Below are 17,955 nucleotides of genomic sequence, written 5' to 3' on the forward strand. Positions count from 1 at the left end.
CTCCCAATCTGCCAGTCAGACAGCTGAACAGGAAAGGCAATGAAGTCCATTTGCATGGCTAGTTCTTGGTAGACACATGTAGGTTTCTGGATGTTTTCTGCAGTTCTTAGAGTCCAGCAGCCAAGTTTTTAATAATCCTTGCCAAATTTTTGCATCTGTGACAGTTTTAGAAAACCCATATGGGGGTTGCCATCCTGTTACCCAATGTGCTTGAACTATTTATTTACTCAAGTTGAATAAAGGTTAATTTTTATTTTATCTCTCAATTATCAGGCACATAAATTCCAGGTGATTCATGTCATGTTAAAGTCCAGCCAGAGACAGTCTTTTAATTCAGTTATTATTTCCAACAATGGGTCACGTTACTTCTGTTTGAAATAACTGATTAGATTCTTCTTGGGTCAATGTAAAACTATCTGTACAAGGAGACTGGGAGATTCCCAGGATTCCAGGTTGTTAGGTGGAGTTTTTCTTGAGGGCAGTGCCCTGGTGCTCACTTCTATCTCCAAGAGTACAAAAGAGTACATGGCCCCATGCAGATAAACTCATGCTCCTTCCCCGGCTCCTCATCCAATTCTCTCATATTTCCTATTTCAAGTCGCCAGCATGACCATCAAGACAGGGACTGGGGAATCACCTAGATTTCTTACAGTCAGTCACAAAATTCAATGGCTTATCCTCCCAAATACTAGCCACATACAGTGATGTGGTAAATGTTTAATAAGCAACTCTCTAGTTTTGGGGGAAGGGAAAGTTAGGAAGCAGCCCTGATTTGTAGCATTTGCTCATTTCCATGGTGTAAATGCTCTCACTATGGCCGATTTCAAGCCACTCACATGATGTTAAATATGAAGTTGGAAGAGATGTGCACAAGCTTGTACAACCTGGCTCCAGCACATTGCTGCACATTCTTCCACTTTTCCTGACCATACCACACCAGGTCAGACTTTCACAGCATTCAAGGCCCTAGGATCTGTTTCTGTTGATAGTTGTAGCCTTGTTGACGCCCGCTCTTAGAAGCTTTTTCCTGGCATCTTTTTGCTCCTGTTGAGTCATTAAAGTGCCCCACAATGCCCTGGTGCATCTCTGTTGTCACATTATCTCGCTATGATATGTTTTCATGTCAGTTTTTCTTACCAGTCTATAAACTTCTTGAGCACAGAAACTAATGGTAATGACAAGGGGTAGAATTTATTGAGCTGGGACCTATACTAAGCACTTTGCATGTATTATCTCATTTAATTCCCACAACTCCTCTATGAGGTAGATGCTTGTATTAGCCTCATTTTGAAAATGAGGAAAGTAAATAAACGAAGACACTGAGAGGCTAGCTAACTTGTCCCAGGTTACACAACTAAGTCTCAGCAAAGATGTAAGCCCTAGCCTGACTATAGAACCAGAATCCTTAATTACTATTGCTTCTTTGTGTTTGGGTCTCTAACCCTTAGCACTGTGCCTGGCCCATATCACATGTCCACTGTGTTAAGAAATGCAATGTGGGAAGTTTAATGCTGGCAATATCCTTGACTAGTCTCTTTAAACTAGTCTTGCCCAGCTTCAGTGCAATCTCCCAACTGCAGGCTAAATAATCTTTCAGAATTATAAACCTAATCACATCACTCCCCTGCTTAAAGTTTTTCAATGACTCTATCACTTTCAAAATAAAGTTATCATAATACACTTTCCACCATTCATAATTACATTTATTCATTCACAGCTTTATTTACTCATCTAACAAGGTCAACATTTATTGAATAGCTATAATATTCTAAATCCTGTTCTGGATGCTTAGGATTTGTACAATAAAAAATAATTTTTGCCCTAGAAAGGCTTAGAGTTGAGCAGAGAGAAAGAGATGCACAACACATAATTGCTATGGTGATTGAAATAAAAGCACATACAGCTGGCAGTGGGGTCCAGGAATGATGCGGCCCTCAGTCTCTACCATGTTCTTCACCTGCCTCCTGGCTGTGGTCAGACTATGGGCATGTTTCCACAGAGTCCTGCTGCTGATTATTTGAATTTATTTGCACATGCCTTTTTGTTCCTAGGATGTTTATCATCTTTTACCTAGTGAATCCCTACTTAACCTTAAAAAGCCCTCTCAAGTGTCACTGATAGGAAGTCCTTGGCTCACCCCAGTCCAGCCTAATTAAAAGGCTCCCATAGTATCCAAGTACACGTTCATCATTACTTAACACCTTGCATTGCTATAGCTGATTTTCTTGGCCCTCTCAGTGGACCGTGAGCTTGTTTCTGATTTTATTTCAGGACACAGAATGAACACTAAGTAAATGTGTAAGTAAATGAATAAAGCAATTAGTCAATTAATGATTGGTAATATCTCTAAGAAAATGTCATCCTTACTTATCTAACTCTGGACTGATTGTTTCTCTACACACCAACATTAGATTTTAGATCCAGTACTACATTTAATGGATTTTTCAAGGCAAAAGTATCCTAAGCAAATGAGAGAAGGGGAGTATTTTATCTCTCTTCATCTCCTCTATCTTATTTTCTTCCTCTCCTCTTCCTTCTTCTTCGAAATATCTATTAACATTTCTGCTCCAGTTTTTCATGAACACTGGCATGTCAGAGGGAAATTATCTTTATGTTTAAATCCAGAAAGCAACCATTTGGGAGACCCTCATTATTATTTTTAAAATCCTTTAAACAACTAGAGTTGTTGGAACAAATTTTGTCATCTTGCCAGTTGTCTGAATTCTCTGGGCATCACTGTGTGGCACCAAGTGTGAAAGAATAAATCAAGAAGAGGGCCTTATCAGTGTTGGGGAAAGTGATGAAGAAAGCTGTTGGATGGAAATAAGAAGAGATCTTTATATAGGACTGGCAGGTGGTGAGTGGAGAAGGCAGGGAGTCCTGAAAGCAAGGTCTTTGCTGTGCCTTCCCTGCTCACACCCTTGGAGAAGCCCCATAGGCATATGTAGATTTTTTAGTAGGTCCTGTGGATGCAACTTGGGTGTGTTTGTAGTACTCCCTGATAGACTCATCTTCATAACCAAGTGCCTTTTTATTGTCTTCCTAAGGCCAAGAGCAGCAGGACATGTTACTGTCTTACAGCTCTTGCTGCACCTGGAAAGGGAGGCAGAGAATGAGGGTGAGGAAGAGCTTTGCTTTACAGAAGCAATACAGGGACAGCTTCTCTGACACACCCAGGAGGCCTAGGCAGCTTCTCCCTTTGTAAGCAAAACTGTGGCAGCCCTTCCTAGCTACGGAAGTAAAGAGTGGAACCTGATTTCAAAGTGAGCCTCCCTAATGGGGGATAGGATGCTTAAGGGTGCCCTCTTGGCAGGCTTGGGTGTTATAAACAAGTATTAAAAACATTTAGAGCAAAGCGATTATTTTTAAAAGCATGAGATTTATTTTAGGAGCCATTTGAGAGTTGTTCTCTGTGTGTAAAACCTCCTGAAAACAATTTTATCTGACACTGTGGATTTATCTTTTTGAGTAATTTCCTTTGGATTTGGAAAACACAGATAGGATTTTGGAGTCCAAGAGGAAGCCAGCTACTGCAGGGATCATCTCTCCTTATTCATTAAGGCATTTGGGCAAGCCACATCAGGCAGGTCCTAGAGCTGTGGCCCATCTCCTATTTCTACCTGGGGGAGCAGGTGGGGGCCGGTTGGTGATCTAAAGCAAGTGACACAGGAGTCAGGTCTTAGAATCTATGGGCCACCTCCTATTTCTACCTGGGGAATTGTGTGGCGGGTGTGGAGGGGAGAGTGAAGGGTGCCATATAAAGCAGATGGGACACCAGCAGGGGCTTCAGAGGAAAACTAAACAGATTCCTCCCTCCATCTGCTTCTGTTAGCATTCGGCTTGCCCTAAGCCCAGTGAAGCAGCAGAAGCAAGTCAGTCCTCCCTGCAGTTGGCTGGCATTGCTAGGGAGGCGGTGGGGCACGGGGCGGTGGTGAGAGCATGCTCAGTAGCCTGGGTTGGCTTCCCTGTGTGTCACTTACAAGCTGTGTGACTCTGCGCAAGCTGGTTAACCTGTGTAATCACTTGGCCTTATCTGTAAACTGGGAGTAGTATTGATGGACACCTCCTAGGGCTGTTAGGAAGATTAAATAAGGTCACATAAGCAAAGTGCTTGTTCTTTTGCTTGGCTCAGAGTGAGAAATTCAAACTCTGAGCGTCCCTGGGTAACTGCAGAAGTTTTTAAATTGATCTCCTTCTCTTCTTGTCCCCTTATAATCTTCCCACAAGCAACCAGAATGACCCTCGAAAACATAAAGTATATGACGTCACTCTCCAAAGGCTTCCTATTGCTCTGCCCTCCTGTCCTACACCCATGCCCCTGTGCTCTAACCCATTGGATGATTTGTTTCTTGCCGCTGCCATTTTTTCTCCACCTGGCATGCTCTGCCCTTGATCCCTGCATGGCTGGCTCCCTCCTGAGAGAGGCATCCACATAGAAAAGTGCTCCCTCCATCACAGTCTGTTATACCAGCCAGTTTTGTTTTCCTCACACTCCGAAAATATCCTTTTATTTGTTTTTTTTTAATATGTTATATGTGTCCTACCCTACCCCGAATGTCGCCTCCTTTCCCTCCCTTAGAATACAAGCCCTCTAAGGGGTTCTTGTCTTCTTTTTCACAGCTGGGTCTTCAGAACTTTGTGCAATGCTTGGCACATGGTAGGTCCTTAGTAAACTGTGGTTGAATCTATGAAAGAATGAAGATGTCTTGTCCATCCTAGCCTTTCTTCAAAGTCCAACTGAAGACTCAACTCCACTATGAGGTCATTTCTGACCATCTAAATCCCTAGGAATCATTCCTGTGAATCCAGGAGGCATGTGGGATATATTCCACTCATTTTCATCTTAGCTCATGTCAACAAATTGAGTTGGTGATGTCTCCTCCACTATTTTCACAATTCTAAAATGTAGAGAAAGAAGAAAAGCCTCCGAATTCTTTTTATGAAGCCAGCATAAAACTTGATGGGTATTGGAGTGAGGGATAGAAAGCAGAACTATTATGTATTTAAACTGTACCTGGAAAAAACCCACAAAATTTATTAAGACCCCATTCAATTATCTGTCATCTATTTCAGATTTTAATAGATGAAAGAAAAACTTTATGACTTTCCACTGTTGGGAAAAGCGAAAAAAAAAAAAAACCTTGTTATTTCAGGTTCTACAGATGTGAGTATTATAATCCTCTAGCAAAGCAAAGCACGGAACAAAGTGTACCTCACAGAATGGAGACTGGGAGTTGCCACAGATAATACCTGCATCATGCAGTGCTCTTGACACCCTTCTAAATGATGGGATTGAGTGCATTTGTTTATCTGTGGCAGCTTAGAGAACAGTTGACTCCAGCAAAACTGGCTCTCGTCTGCATTCAGCACAAATAAACTCCTTGCCTTATTTTAACCCTTGGATGCTGGCTTTTAGATATTGGCTATTGACTATCAACTAGTGGCAATCAGGAGCTACAATTCTTTGGTAATTGTCTGGTGGGGTAGGAGGTTCTTGTGCCACTCAAACTGCTGCAGTAAGACAAAGGCTTAGTCAGAGGGCTCTGAAGGAAACTCACATTTCAAGGCCCTGTTGTTGTTGGGTGCTAATGTATTCTTCTGCTCAGAAACTGCAGAAAGGATGGGGTAAAGGAGGGCATATAGAACAGAGAGCGTATGCCCCAATTGTGTCACCTCTTTACTGAGGATTGTCAGTCCAGTCCTTGCTAGTGAAGATATTCATTCATTCATTCATTCAACAAATTTGTTTTTTTCAAAGAAAAAGGTCATTTTATTCTTACTCAGAGATGAACTTCTTTTATAACTGTATGATTACAAAAGTAATACATTTAAAGAATAAAACAAGTATAAAGAAGAGAAAACAAAACAAAGCACTATCACTGAAGATAATCACCATTAACATTTTGGATTCCATCTCTGTGGCTTTTCTATGTATTTGTTATCCAGACACATATACTTTCTCATTAGCTGGCTCTGGAGTCCTAGAAAATGTTTACCTCGCTCTTCAAATGACTTCTCTCTCTCTCTCTTTAAAAAAAGAAAAAAAAGCTTTAGTACTATGAGGTTACAGTGACGAATAAGACAACTATGATTTTTGCCCTCATGAACCTTTTCTAGTGAGTAAGATATAGGCAATCATTAAGAAGCTTTGATTTGAGAATTATTAGTCCAAAACCTTAGAAGCAGCATTTGCTTTCAACCTTGCTTTTCATGTAGTCTGAAAAATTCAATTTTTATGTAGTCAAATTTATAGACTTTTTTTTCTGTATATTTTTTGGTATTCTTATTATGATTTAAGAGTCTTCTTCTCTTTCCAAAATATACAGACATATGTGCCTGTTTTCTTCTGGTAATATTATGATTTATCTAAATCCTCCATACATCTGGGAATTCATTTTGGTGTAGAAATGAGATTCTAGTATAGAACGTAGCTTTTTTTCATGGACATAAAATGATACATCTATCACAAACTAAATTCTCATAAATATCTTTGAGTTTATTTCTGGACTTTATTATGTTCAAAATATTGGTCTGTTTATTGTTGCAACACAATATTTATATTACTTTTGTACATCTTGTTGGTAAATATCCCTTTTTTACTCAGGTGTTTTTTATTATCATGGGTATTTTCACATTAGCATTCTTTGAGATAAACTTTAGAATCAGTTTGTTTCCTTAAGAAATTTTTGATTGTAGATATATTAAGTTTATAAATTAATTTAGGAGTATTTACATCTTTATGCTATTGCCTTTTTTAATCCAAACAAAATATGCTCTTAATTTATTCATCTTCTCTTCATTATATCAGAATTTTAGAGTTTCTTCTTTTGATTTAATTTTATTCCTAACAATTATGTTCCTATTATAAATGGATCTTTCTGTATTACATTTTCTCAGAGCTGTTGTTTGAATATAGAAATCTATTTTTTATACATTACTTTTGTGGTGGTCTCCTTATTGAAGTTGCCTATTATTTTAAACAAGTTTTAGTTGGTATTCTTTGATTTTATAAGTTCAACATATACATTATATGCAAATTATTTCCACCTTTCTGACATTCATACCTCTCTTCGTTTTCTTGATTAAGTGGGATGCTAGTGCATTTGGCAGTGTATTGTGTAATAACATGGTAACTAAAATACTTATTTTATTTCTAACATTAATGAAAATACAGTAGTTCTAATTTTCTAAATCACTAAACATGACACTGGCTCTTATTTGTTTTTGTTTTTGTTATTGATTATTGAGACAGATCTTGCTCTGTCACCCAGGCTGGAGTACAGTGCTGTGATTTCGGCTCACTGCAACCTCTACCTCCCGGGTTCAAGTGATTCTCATGCCTCAGCCTCCCAAGTAGCTGGGACCACAGGTGCATGGCACCACACCCAGCTAATTTTTGTATTTTTAGTAGAGACAGGGTTTCACCATATTTGCCAGACTGGTTTCAAACTCCTGGGCTTAAGTGATCTGCCCACCTCAGCCTCCCAAAGTGCTGGAATTACAGGCATGAGCCATTGCACCCAGCCAACACTGGGTCTTATTTGATGTTAGTTTTCTATCATTTGCATAATATATATGTGCATATGAATATATATAATCTTAAGGATGTATTCATTGGAATTGATGTTGAATGTTTAATGCCTTTTGGCATTAAGAAGGTCAAATACTATTTTACCTTTGATATATGAATTCTAATGTTGAGTCATCTTTGTGTTTCTTGATGATAAATTTTTTCTTTTAATGTTGAATTTCATTTGACAGCATTTTATTTAGGATTTGAGTATACCATTCACAAATTATATTAGCCTATGGTTTTCTTTATGCATTACATCTCTGTCAGATTTTGGCATTCATTTTATGCTAGCTTCATAAAAATACTTTGGATACTTTTATTCTTTCTCTGTTTTACAATTGTGAAAATGGTAGAAGAGTTATATTGTTAAAGTTTTAAAAGCACGATCCTTGATGTCATTGGAACCTTGCTTGTTTATGCAGGGGTAGGGTAATGGTTATGGGTGAAATTTTTCTCTATTTATTCCAGGGCTATTTGTCATTTCAGACTTTCTCTTTATTTTTGAGTTGATTTTGGCAAGTTGATTTTTTAAGTGTTTTAGAAAATCATTTTACCCAAAGTTGTATAAAATATTTTTCCAAAGTTTAAAATTAGGACTTGAAAACAATGATCAATTGCCCTCAATCCTATAATCTAACCAGTGTTAACGGTGGTGGGATGTTATTTCATCATCTCTCCATGAATATCTACAGATAGAAGGATATGTGGATGGATGGATGGGTGATGTGGTTTGGCTCTGTGTCCCCAACCAAATCTCATCTTGTAGCTCCCATAATTCCCACGTGTTGTGGGAGGGACCTGGTGGGAGATGACTAAATCATAGGGGGAGGTCTTTCCTGTGCTGTTCTTGTGATAGTGAATGAGTCTCATGAGATCTCATGATTTTAAAAATGGGAGTTTCCCTGCACAAGCTCTCTTGTCTTGTCTGACACCATGTGAAATGTGCCTTTTACCTTCCACCATGATTGTGAGGCCTCCCTAGCTATGTGGAATTATAAGTCCAATAAACCTCTTCCTTTTGTAAATTGCCCAGTCTTGGGTATGTCTTTATCTGTAGCATGAAAACAGACTAATACAATGGGTAGGTAGATAGATGGATAGAAATTATCATTTTAAGAAATGATCTTATATGCACTATTTTAATAAAATATTAAATTTAATATAAAATATTAATTTTACTTGAATTTAACAGAATAAAAATAACTTGAAGGAAAACTAAAGGAATTACAGAATTTTAATTCTGAAAAAAGTAATTCTTTACTGTTAAAATTATCAGTTCTAAAGGATTCTTCCAAGATTAAGGAAAGGGGATTTAAAAAATGACTAAAAAGTTGAAGAATTTTTTTTAACCAAATGGTACAGGTTTAGGTAGTAAAGATGCATTCTGAGAGATGAATGGTGAGATAATTAGTATTACATCTCTTCCCACCTCCCATCTCCCTGCCTTCCAATTTTTGTTGATTATATTGTTTTTTCTTTGTCAGGGTTTATTACTTTTCCATTTTGATCTGTAGCCAAAATCCCCTTAGAATTTCAGTCTAAATCCTATATTTACATGAATTCGCTCTTCATCCGTGGTTATTTTTCACTTCAGTTTCTGTATTCTGTGTTTTTTTTCTTGTGATTCATTCTTGATTGGCTGAATTTTATTGTTAAGGAGCTACTTTCAAGAGGGACTTAAAGGAGTCTTATACCCTCAACTTTTTAATTTTGGAATTGTCTATCTGTTGCCTTTATATTGGGAAACAAATTCACTGCATACAAGATTTTGCAACCCACTTTTTTCTCTTGAGACATTGTAAAATTTATTAAATGGCTGCATAATATTTCATGGAATGGAACTTACTTATGTAATATTCTTGTCAAACATATACAATTTGAATTTAACCATAAGATAATAGGAGGCAAACTAAAACTGAGGGACATCCTATAAACAACTAGCCTGTACTTTTTGAAAAATCTAAAAAGACATGATAATCCAATGCATTATGTTATTCTGGATTAGATTCAGGACTGGAAAAAAATGTCTATAAATGCTTATTACCTGGATGATGGGATCTATACTTTAAATCTCAGCATCATGCAATATACCTATGGAACAAACTTGCACATGCACCCTCTATTTCTAAAATCAAAGTTGAAAAAAAATAATTTTTGCTGAATACCGAGGCTTAAACCAAAACAGAAAATATTTCAGTTTGTTTTTCATTTTTTGTATTAAAATACTTATGAACATCAAAACATGCTAAAACTATTGGGTAAAAATTTGATGAGAAACAGTATGTATGCAAAATCTCATAGTATCTCCCCACAAATTATAAAAGGAGAGCTTTTACAGTGAGGAAAGATAGCAGACAGTACTTTAACCAAGGAATCAACATTAACATCAGTCATAACAGAACATTATTATCCTCCTGATGTAAGGCACTGAGAAGGACACAATATCACTTACATAATATGTTATTTTATTTTGAGACAAGGTCTTGCTTTGTTGCGCAGGCTGGAGTGCAGTGGTGCGATCATGGCTCACTGTAGCCTCAACCTCCTGGGTTCAGAAGAACCACCCACCTTAGCCTCCTGAGAAACTGGGACTACAGACACACACCACCACACTTGGCTCATCTTTGGGGGAATTTTTTGTAGACATGGAGTTTCGCCATGTTGCCCAGGCTGGTCTCCAACTCCTGAGTTCAAACAATCCACCTGCCTTGGCCTCCCAAAATGCTGGGATTACAGGCGTGAGAAGTGGTACCCAGCCCGGATCAGAAATATTTAGACTATCGCTCTGCCTTAGCTATTGTATGACTTAATCTCAACTACCAGCCTTAAAGTCCATGAGTTCAAATTCTTGGGAGAAATAGTTGAATTGGTCACTGTCCAACCAATGGATTGGTTTTCCCTGATTCAGATGCCTGTAGAGGTTATGTATTACAATTATGGCTGCAGGAGACTATCTTTGTAAGGGGAAATTCTCAGAAAACAAATATGTGGGGTTGGCAGGCATCCTAAATAATGTGTAGTAAGATTTTTGCAATATTGTCTTTCAGCCTAAGAACAATGTAGGTCTCTTCATTTATTCGAATCTTTTCTTAAGGCCTTTCATAGAGTTTTTAGTGAAACAAATTGTCTCTAAATATATATTTAGATATCTTATGCTTTTTGTTATTTTGGTTATTTTGAATAAAATCTTTTTTCCCAGTATATGTATCTGCATGATTGAATGGTTCGTATTTCTTTATATACAGCAGTTAGTTTTCATATTTAATTTTAACCAACTACCCCATTTATTTATTTATTTATTTATTTATTTTAAATCATAGCTCAAAGGCTTGCAGGCAGGCTGTTTATTTTTAATTTTTAAATTTTTTGTTTTTGAGATGGAGACTTACTCTGTCACCCAGGCTGGAGTGCAGTGGTACGATCTTGGCTCACTGCAACCTTTGCCTCCTGGGTTCAAGCGATTATCCTGCCTCAGCCTACTGAATAGCTGGGACTACAGGCACACGCCACCATGTCTGGCTAATTTTTTTTGTATTTTTAGTAGAGACAGGGTTTCACTATGTTGGTCAGGCTGGTCTTGAACTCCTGACCTCAAATGATTCACCTCCCGCGGCCTCCCAAAGTGCTGGGATTACACACATGAGCCACCATGCCTGGCCAGCTTATTTTTAAGTTTTTAATTTTTATATATTTAGGAGTACCAGGGCAGACTTCTTACATGCATATATGGCATACTGATAAAGTCTGGGCTTTTAGTGTACCCATCACCCGAAACCCCTATTTAATTTTCTGAATATTTCTGTTTATCAGTTGTATAGCATCATGTTATCTGCAAATAAAAACAGTTTTGTCTTTTTTATAGTATGTAGCCCTATACTTTATTCTATAAAAATATCAACATATTTATTGTAGTCAGTAAGAAACCAGTACATTTATTTTCATTTTGTAAACCAAGGAAAAGGACAGAACTATTTTGCTACATTTTGGCAGGTCTAAAAAAAGTGTGAAACAAGATATTGAATTTCTTGTTGAACTTAACTGGAAATAATTTGGCCTGCCAACAAAACTGCCATCCATCCTTCCATCCATCCACCCATTGAATAAATATTTACTTTGTGCCTCTTCCATGCTGTTGATCCTTGTGGATACAATAAGAAAGACACAATCCCTGACCTTAAAGACTTGTCAGTGTTTTTAGCCATTGGCCATACTGAAATCTTCATGTTTCTCAAGATTTTCAATTTGCCTTTGCAGCCCAGGGAGCCAATGGTACTCTGGAGAACCCAGCCCTGGACACAAGTCTGTTGGAGGAATTCTTGGGCAGTGACTTTGATTTGGGGGCCTTGTAAGTAATGAGAGCACTGCTCTCTAGTTGATGTTTAAAATATTATGAAATGATTAAATGAGCTAAGAAGTGTTCCCTCCTCTTCTGTTTTCCAAAATAACTTGGGTAGAGTTGATATTATTATGTCCATGGATCTTTGACAAATATCACCACTGCAGAATTTTCTTTGTGAGAAATTCCACTCATTCCTCACCTCCACCCACAAATTCAGTATATTTAATAGATATGGAGCTATTCAGGTTATCTATTGATAGTAATCAGCTTAGGCAGTTTGTGTCTTTCAATGAATTTGTCCATTTCAACTAAGTTGTCAAATTCATCAGCATAAAGTTCTTCATATTCCCTTATACTTTTAATGTCTGTAGGATCTATAGTGATGGTTCATTTGTTGTTCTTGATGTCAGTAACTTGTCTTTTTTTTTTTTTCTTGGTTAATCTGACATGAAGTTTATCAGTTTTCTTAATCTCTCAAAGCACCAGCTTTTGGTTAAAGTTAAATTCTTACTTTTTGTTTTCTATTTCATTGATTTCTGCTCTTATTTTATGGTATTAATATAGGCACTCTAGCCTTTTTTATTTTTAATTTACATCTACTGAAGTTCAAATTTTTGTATAAATTTCAATGAGTTTTGACAAGTTCATAGTAATATAACCACTACCATTATCATAACACACAACACTGAAAAATTTCCCTATGCCATTCATTTGTGATCAGACTCACCATCTACACTGTCCCCTGGTAACCACTGGTCTGTTTTTTGTTCCTATGGTTTTGATTTATTTCAGAATGTGACATAAATGAAACCATACAGTATATAACACTTTGAGTCTGCCTCCTTTCATTTAGCATAATGTCTTTGATCAATATTTCATTCCTTTTCTGTTACAGAGAAAGATATCTTTAAGTGATTATAACAGTTTGTTTAGCCATTTATCTGTTCAAGAACATTTGAATTATTTCCAGTTCTGGCAATTGTAAATCATGCTTCTATAAATATTTATATATGGGTTTTTGTGTGATCAATAGTTTAAATTTCTCTATGATAAATACTTAGGATAAGAACTGCTGGATCATGTTGTAAATGTAAGCTTAACTGTAAAAATATCCACATTTTGTAGAGTGATGGTACCCCTTTGTGTTGTTAGCAATGCATGAGATATCCAATTGCTTCTCTTCATTGCCAATTCTTGGGTATTATGAGTTTAAAATTGTTTTTATTATAGCCATTCTAATTGGTTTGTAGTGACATATCATGTATTAATGTGCATTTTTCTAATAACTAATGATGTTGAACATCATTTCATGTACTAGTTCACCATTTATACATTTTCTTTGGTGAAGTGTTAATTCAAATCTTTTGCCCATTTTTAAAAATTGGGGTTGTTTTCTTTAAGTTTAGAAAAATTTTTAGATATTCTGGATATAAGAAGTTTGTTAGATATGTTATTCATGAATATTTTCTCCAAGTTTGTCACTTATGTTTTTATAATGTTAACAGTGTTTTTCTCAGAGCAAAAGTTTTAATTTTGATGATGCCCAATTTGTTGAATTTTTCTTATATGGCTTATGGTTTATAGCTAAGAAATATAGACTTTACCTAATCCAAGTTCCCAAAGATTTTCTTTTAAAAGTTTTAGAGTTTTATATTTAGGTCTATGATCCATTTTGGTTTTTTTTTTTTGTATAAGGCTTGAGATATAGATTTATATTAGTTTCTTTGTATGTGGATGTCCAATTATCCTGGAATCATTTGTTAAATAACTTTCTTTCATTAAATTGCCTTTGCACAGTAGTAAAAAATCAATTGACAAAATATATGTGGGTCAATTTCTAGACTCTTCATTCCTTTCCATTGATCTATGTGCCTATCATTTTGCCTACACAACATTATCTTGATTACTGTACATGATCTTTATTACTGTACACAGGCACTTTATTATAAGCCTTAAAATCATATAGTGTAAGTCCTCTGAATTTTTCTTCTGTTTCAATATTGTCTTGGCTATTCTAGTTTCTTTGACTTCCCACATAAACACTAGAATTAGCTTGTCAATATTTAAACAATTCTTCTGGGATTTGATTAAAATTTTATTAAACCTAGTGATCTATCCAAGGAGACTTAACATTCTAACAAAATTGAGCCTTCCAATCTATGAACATGGTATATCTCTCTATTTATTGAGGGCTTCTTTGATTTCTTTCATCAGTGTTTTGTAGTTTTCAACATAAAAATACTGCTCATATTTTCCTAAATATTTCATGTTCTTCTTTGAACATGATTTTTTTTCAATTTTTAGTTTCAATTATTCATCATTAGTATATAGAAATATTGATTTTCATATATTGAGCTTGCACTCTTAATTAAGTCATTTATTAGTTCTAATACCTTTTTAAAATATATATTTCTTGGGATATTCTATGTTGACAGTCATGTCATCTGCAAATTGAGACAGTTGTATGTCTTTCTTTTCAAACTGTATATCTTTTGACACTTTCTTGCCTTACTGAACTAGGTAAGACCTGGGTATAGTATTGAATAAAGAAGTAGTGAGACTAGACATATTTGCCTTGTCTGTGACCTTGGAGGGGAAGCATTTAGTTTTTATCGTTAAGTGTAATGTTAGTGATACATTTTTTTTTAACCATGCCCTTTATTTGCTTAAGGAGGTTCTCTTCCACTGTTAGTTTGCTGATAATTTTTATCATAAATGGATGTTGAATTTTGTCAGTTTTTTTCTGTATTTATTGATCGTGTGTTTTTTCTTCCCATATGTTAATATAATGGATTACTTTGCTTGGTTTTTGACTATTGAACTGCCTTGTATTCCTGGAATAAACCTCAGTTAATTGTGATATGTTATCTTTTGATACAATGCTGGATTCAATTTTGTTGAGCATTTTGCATCTATGTTTATAAGAATATTGATCGCAGTTTTGTTTTTTTATATTTTATTTTTTCTGGGTTTGGTATCACAGCAACTATACCCTTCTAAAATTCGTTGGGAAATTTCCTCACTTAAATTCTCTGGATGAGATAGTGTAGAATTGGATTTATTTCTTGCTTAAATGTTTGGTAGCATTAATCAGCAAAATAATCTGTTCCTTTGCTTTGTTGGAGGGTCTTAAATACAAATTTAATTTATTTAGTAGATTCAGGGCTATTTATGGTATCTCATTCTACTTAAGTGAGTTAGCTTGTTTTACTTTTTTCCCAAGGAATTGATCAATGTTATCTAAGTTGTTAAATTTATGTCCATAGAGTTATTCATAGTATTTTTTATTAACCTTTTAATCTCTGAAGAGTCTGTAGTGATATTCCCTCTTTTGTTCTTCATATTGGTAGTTTGTTTCTTTTTTTCTTTTCTCCTTAATCAATGTGGACATTTATCAATTTTGTTGATTGATTCAAATAGGTAGCTTTTGATGTCATTGATTTTCTCTATTGTGTTTGTTTTCAATTTCACTGACTTCTACTCTTATCTTTATTATTTTGTTCCTTATGCTTAATTTGGGTTTAGTTTGCTCTTATTTTTCTAGTTCTTTAGAGTGGAAAGTGAGTTTGTGATTTGAGGTTATTCTTTGTTTTCTGATTTAAGCATTCAATGCTGTACATTTCCCTCTCTATGTGGCTTTAGCTGCCTCACTCAGTTTTTTATATACTATATATATTTTTTTTCAGTTCAAAATACTTTCAAATTTCTTTTGAGAAATTTTATTTAACTTTCTTTGACTCATGGGTTGCTGGAAATATATTATGTAACTTCCAAATGTATGGAAATTTTCCATATATTTTTCTGTGACTGGTTTCTAGTTTAATTCCATTATGAACAGAGAACATCTTTTGTATGATTTCAAATTTTGTTAAGGTTTGCTTTATGACCCAGAATATGATCTATCTTGGTGAATGTTACATATGCACTTGAGAGAACGCTCACTGTGCTGTTGTTGGATAGTATTCTATAAATATCAGTTAGGTGAAGTTGGTTGACATTCTTGTTCAGGTCTTCTATAGCCTTGCTGATTACTTTCTACTAATTTTATCTATGACAGTGACAGAAATGTTGAAGTCTTCAAGTGTGATTGTGGATGTTTCTACTTCTCCTTCAGTTCTACTGGATTTTGTGAAAGCATAATTGTATTGAGTTGAAAAGTTATGTGGTTAAGTGCAAACACATTTAGTATTGTTTTGTCTTTCTGGTGAACTTAGTGTTTTATCAGAGTGATGTTCCTTTTTATCTCCTTTTTCTTATTCTGAAGTCTATTTGGTCCGATATTAATCTAGCCACTGCAGCTGTCTTTTTTTTCTTTTCTTCAACTTTTATTTTAAGTTCAGGGGTACATATGTAGGATGTACAGACTTGTTACATAGATAAACGTGTGCCTAGGTGGTTTGCTGCAAGGATCATCCCATCACCTAGGTATTCAGCCCAGCATCTATTAGCTATTCTTCCTGATCCTCTCCATCTGCCCCCCACGCCTGGGCCCCCCAACAGGCTCAAGTGTATGTTGTTCCCCCTTGTGTTCATGTGTTCTCATAATTCAGCTCCCACTTATAAGTGAGAACATGTGGTGTTTGGTTTTCCATTTCTGCATTAGTTTGCTGAGGATAATGACTTCCAGCTCCATCCATGTCCCTGCAAAGGACATGATCTCATTCCTTTTTATGGCTGTATAGTATTCCGTGGTGTACATTACCGCACTTTCTTTACCCATTCTATCATTGATGGACATTTAGGTTGATTTCATGTTTTTGCTATTGTGAATAGTTTCAGCTCTCTTTTGATTAGTGTTTGTGTTGTATATCTTTTGCTATCCTTTAATTTTAACCTATATATATCAGATTAGTTTTTTTTATTCAGCATATCATTGGGTATTTTTCCCTATCTAATTGGACAATTTCTGTCTCAACTTAGACAATTTATATTAAAATTAATTATTGCTATGTTTGGATTTGAGTCTAACTTTTTCTTTTAAAAAATGTCCATCTCCTCTGCTTCTTGTACTTCTTTTCCCCCTTTCCTGCCCTCTTTTAAATTTTTTGAAGATTTTTAGTATTCCATCTTAATATATTGATTGCCTTTTAAACTCTTTATATAGATTTATTTTCAGTGGTAACTCGAGGGACAACAATCTACATACCTAACCTCTTGTAGTCAATTTGAAGATATTTTACCACTTCACATGAAAAGTAGAAACCTTATAGCCATAAAAGTCCCATTTCTCTTTCCCTTTTATATTGTAGCTATCATGTGTATTGCATCTATATATATTTAAAACTCTATGAGACAATGCTATAATCTTTGGTTTCAACACTCATGTATATTTTGAGGAACTTAAGAGAGAAAAAATAGGCTATTACATTGACCCAAGCATTTACCATTTTTGTTGGTCTTCTTCATTTGGGAAGTTCCACAATTCTTTCTGGCATCATTCTTCTTCCACCTTAGAAACTCCCTTTAGAATTTCATTTAGAGCAGATTTGTTGGTGATAGATTTTCTTAGTTTTCCTCCACTGAAAATGTCTTTATTTCAACTTCATTTTTAAAAGACATTTTTGCTGAATATAAAATACTTGGTCATTAGAGTTTTTTCCTCCCACAGCATTTAAAAAATGTTGACCCACTGCCTTCTAGCCTCCATGGTTTCTGATGAAAAATAAACAGCTATTTGAATCATTGTTCCCGTGTATGTAATACATTATTTTTCTCCATTTGCAAGATATTTTCTTTATCTTTGGTATTCAGCAGTTTGATTATATGTTTCTAGGTATGAGCATTTTTTTATATTATACTGTTTCGGATTTGCTCAAATTCGAATCTGTAAATGTATAGTTTTGACCACATCTGGGAAATTTGTAGCCATTGTTTTTTAACATTTATTTTTCTTTACCAATGTCTTTCTTTTTCCCTTCTAGAACTCCAAGAATGCAAATGTTAGACCTTTGATATTTTGCACAGGTCACTGAGGCTCAGTTCATTTTTTTTTCAATCTTTTTTCTCTCTGTTGGTTATATTGGATAATTTCTATTGATTTGAC

The 17,955-nt window shown here is 35.4% G+C and overlaps 1 protein-coding gene across 1 annotated transcript in view; it reads left to right on the forward strand.

The window, feature by feature from the left end:
• The window catches only part of MYRFL (myelin regulatory factor like), a 122,851-nt gene that overhangs the window by 15,930 nt on the left and 88,966 nt on the right, over positions 1-17,955 (forward strand). The window contains exon 2 of the mRNA XM_009248027.3: positions 11,828-11,918. Coding sequence (XP_009246302.3) covers positions 11,828-11,918 — 91 coding nt within the window. The remainder of the gene's footprint in view (positions 1-11,827; positions 11,919-17,955) is intronic.

The sequence above is a fragment of the Pongo abelii genome, chromosome 10 (genome assembly GCF_028885655.2).
Source record: "Pongo abelii isolate AG06213 chromosome 10, NHGRI_mPonAbe1-v2.0_pri, whole genome shotgun sequence".
Lineage (NCBI taxonomy): Eukaryota > Metazoa > Chordata > Mammalia > Primates > Hominidae > Pongo > Pongo abelii.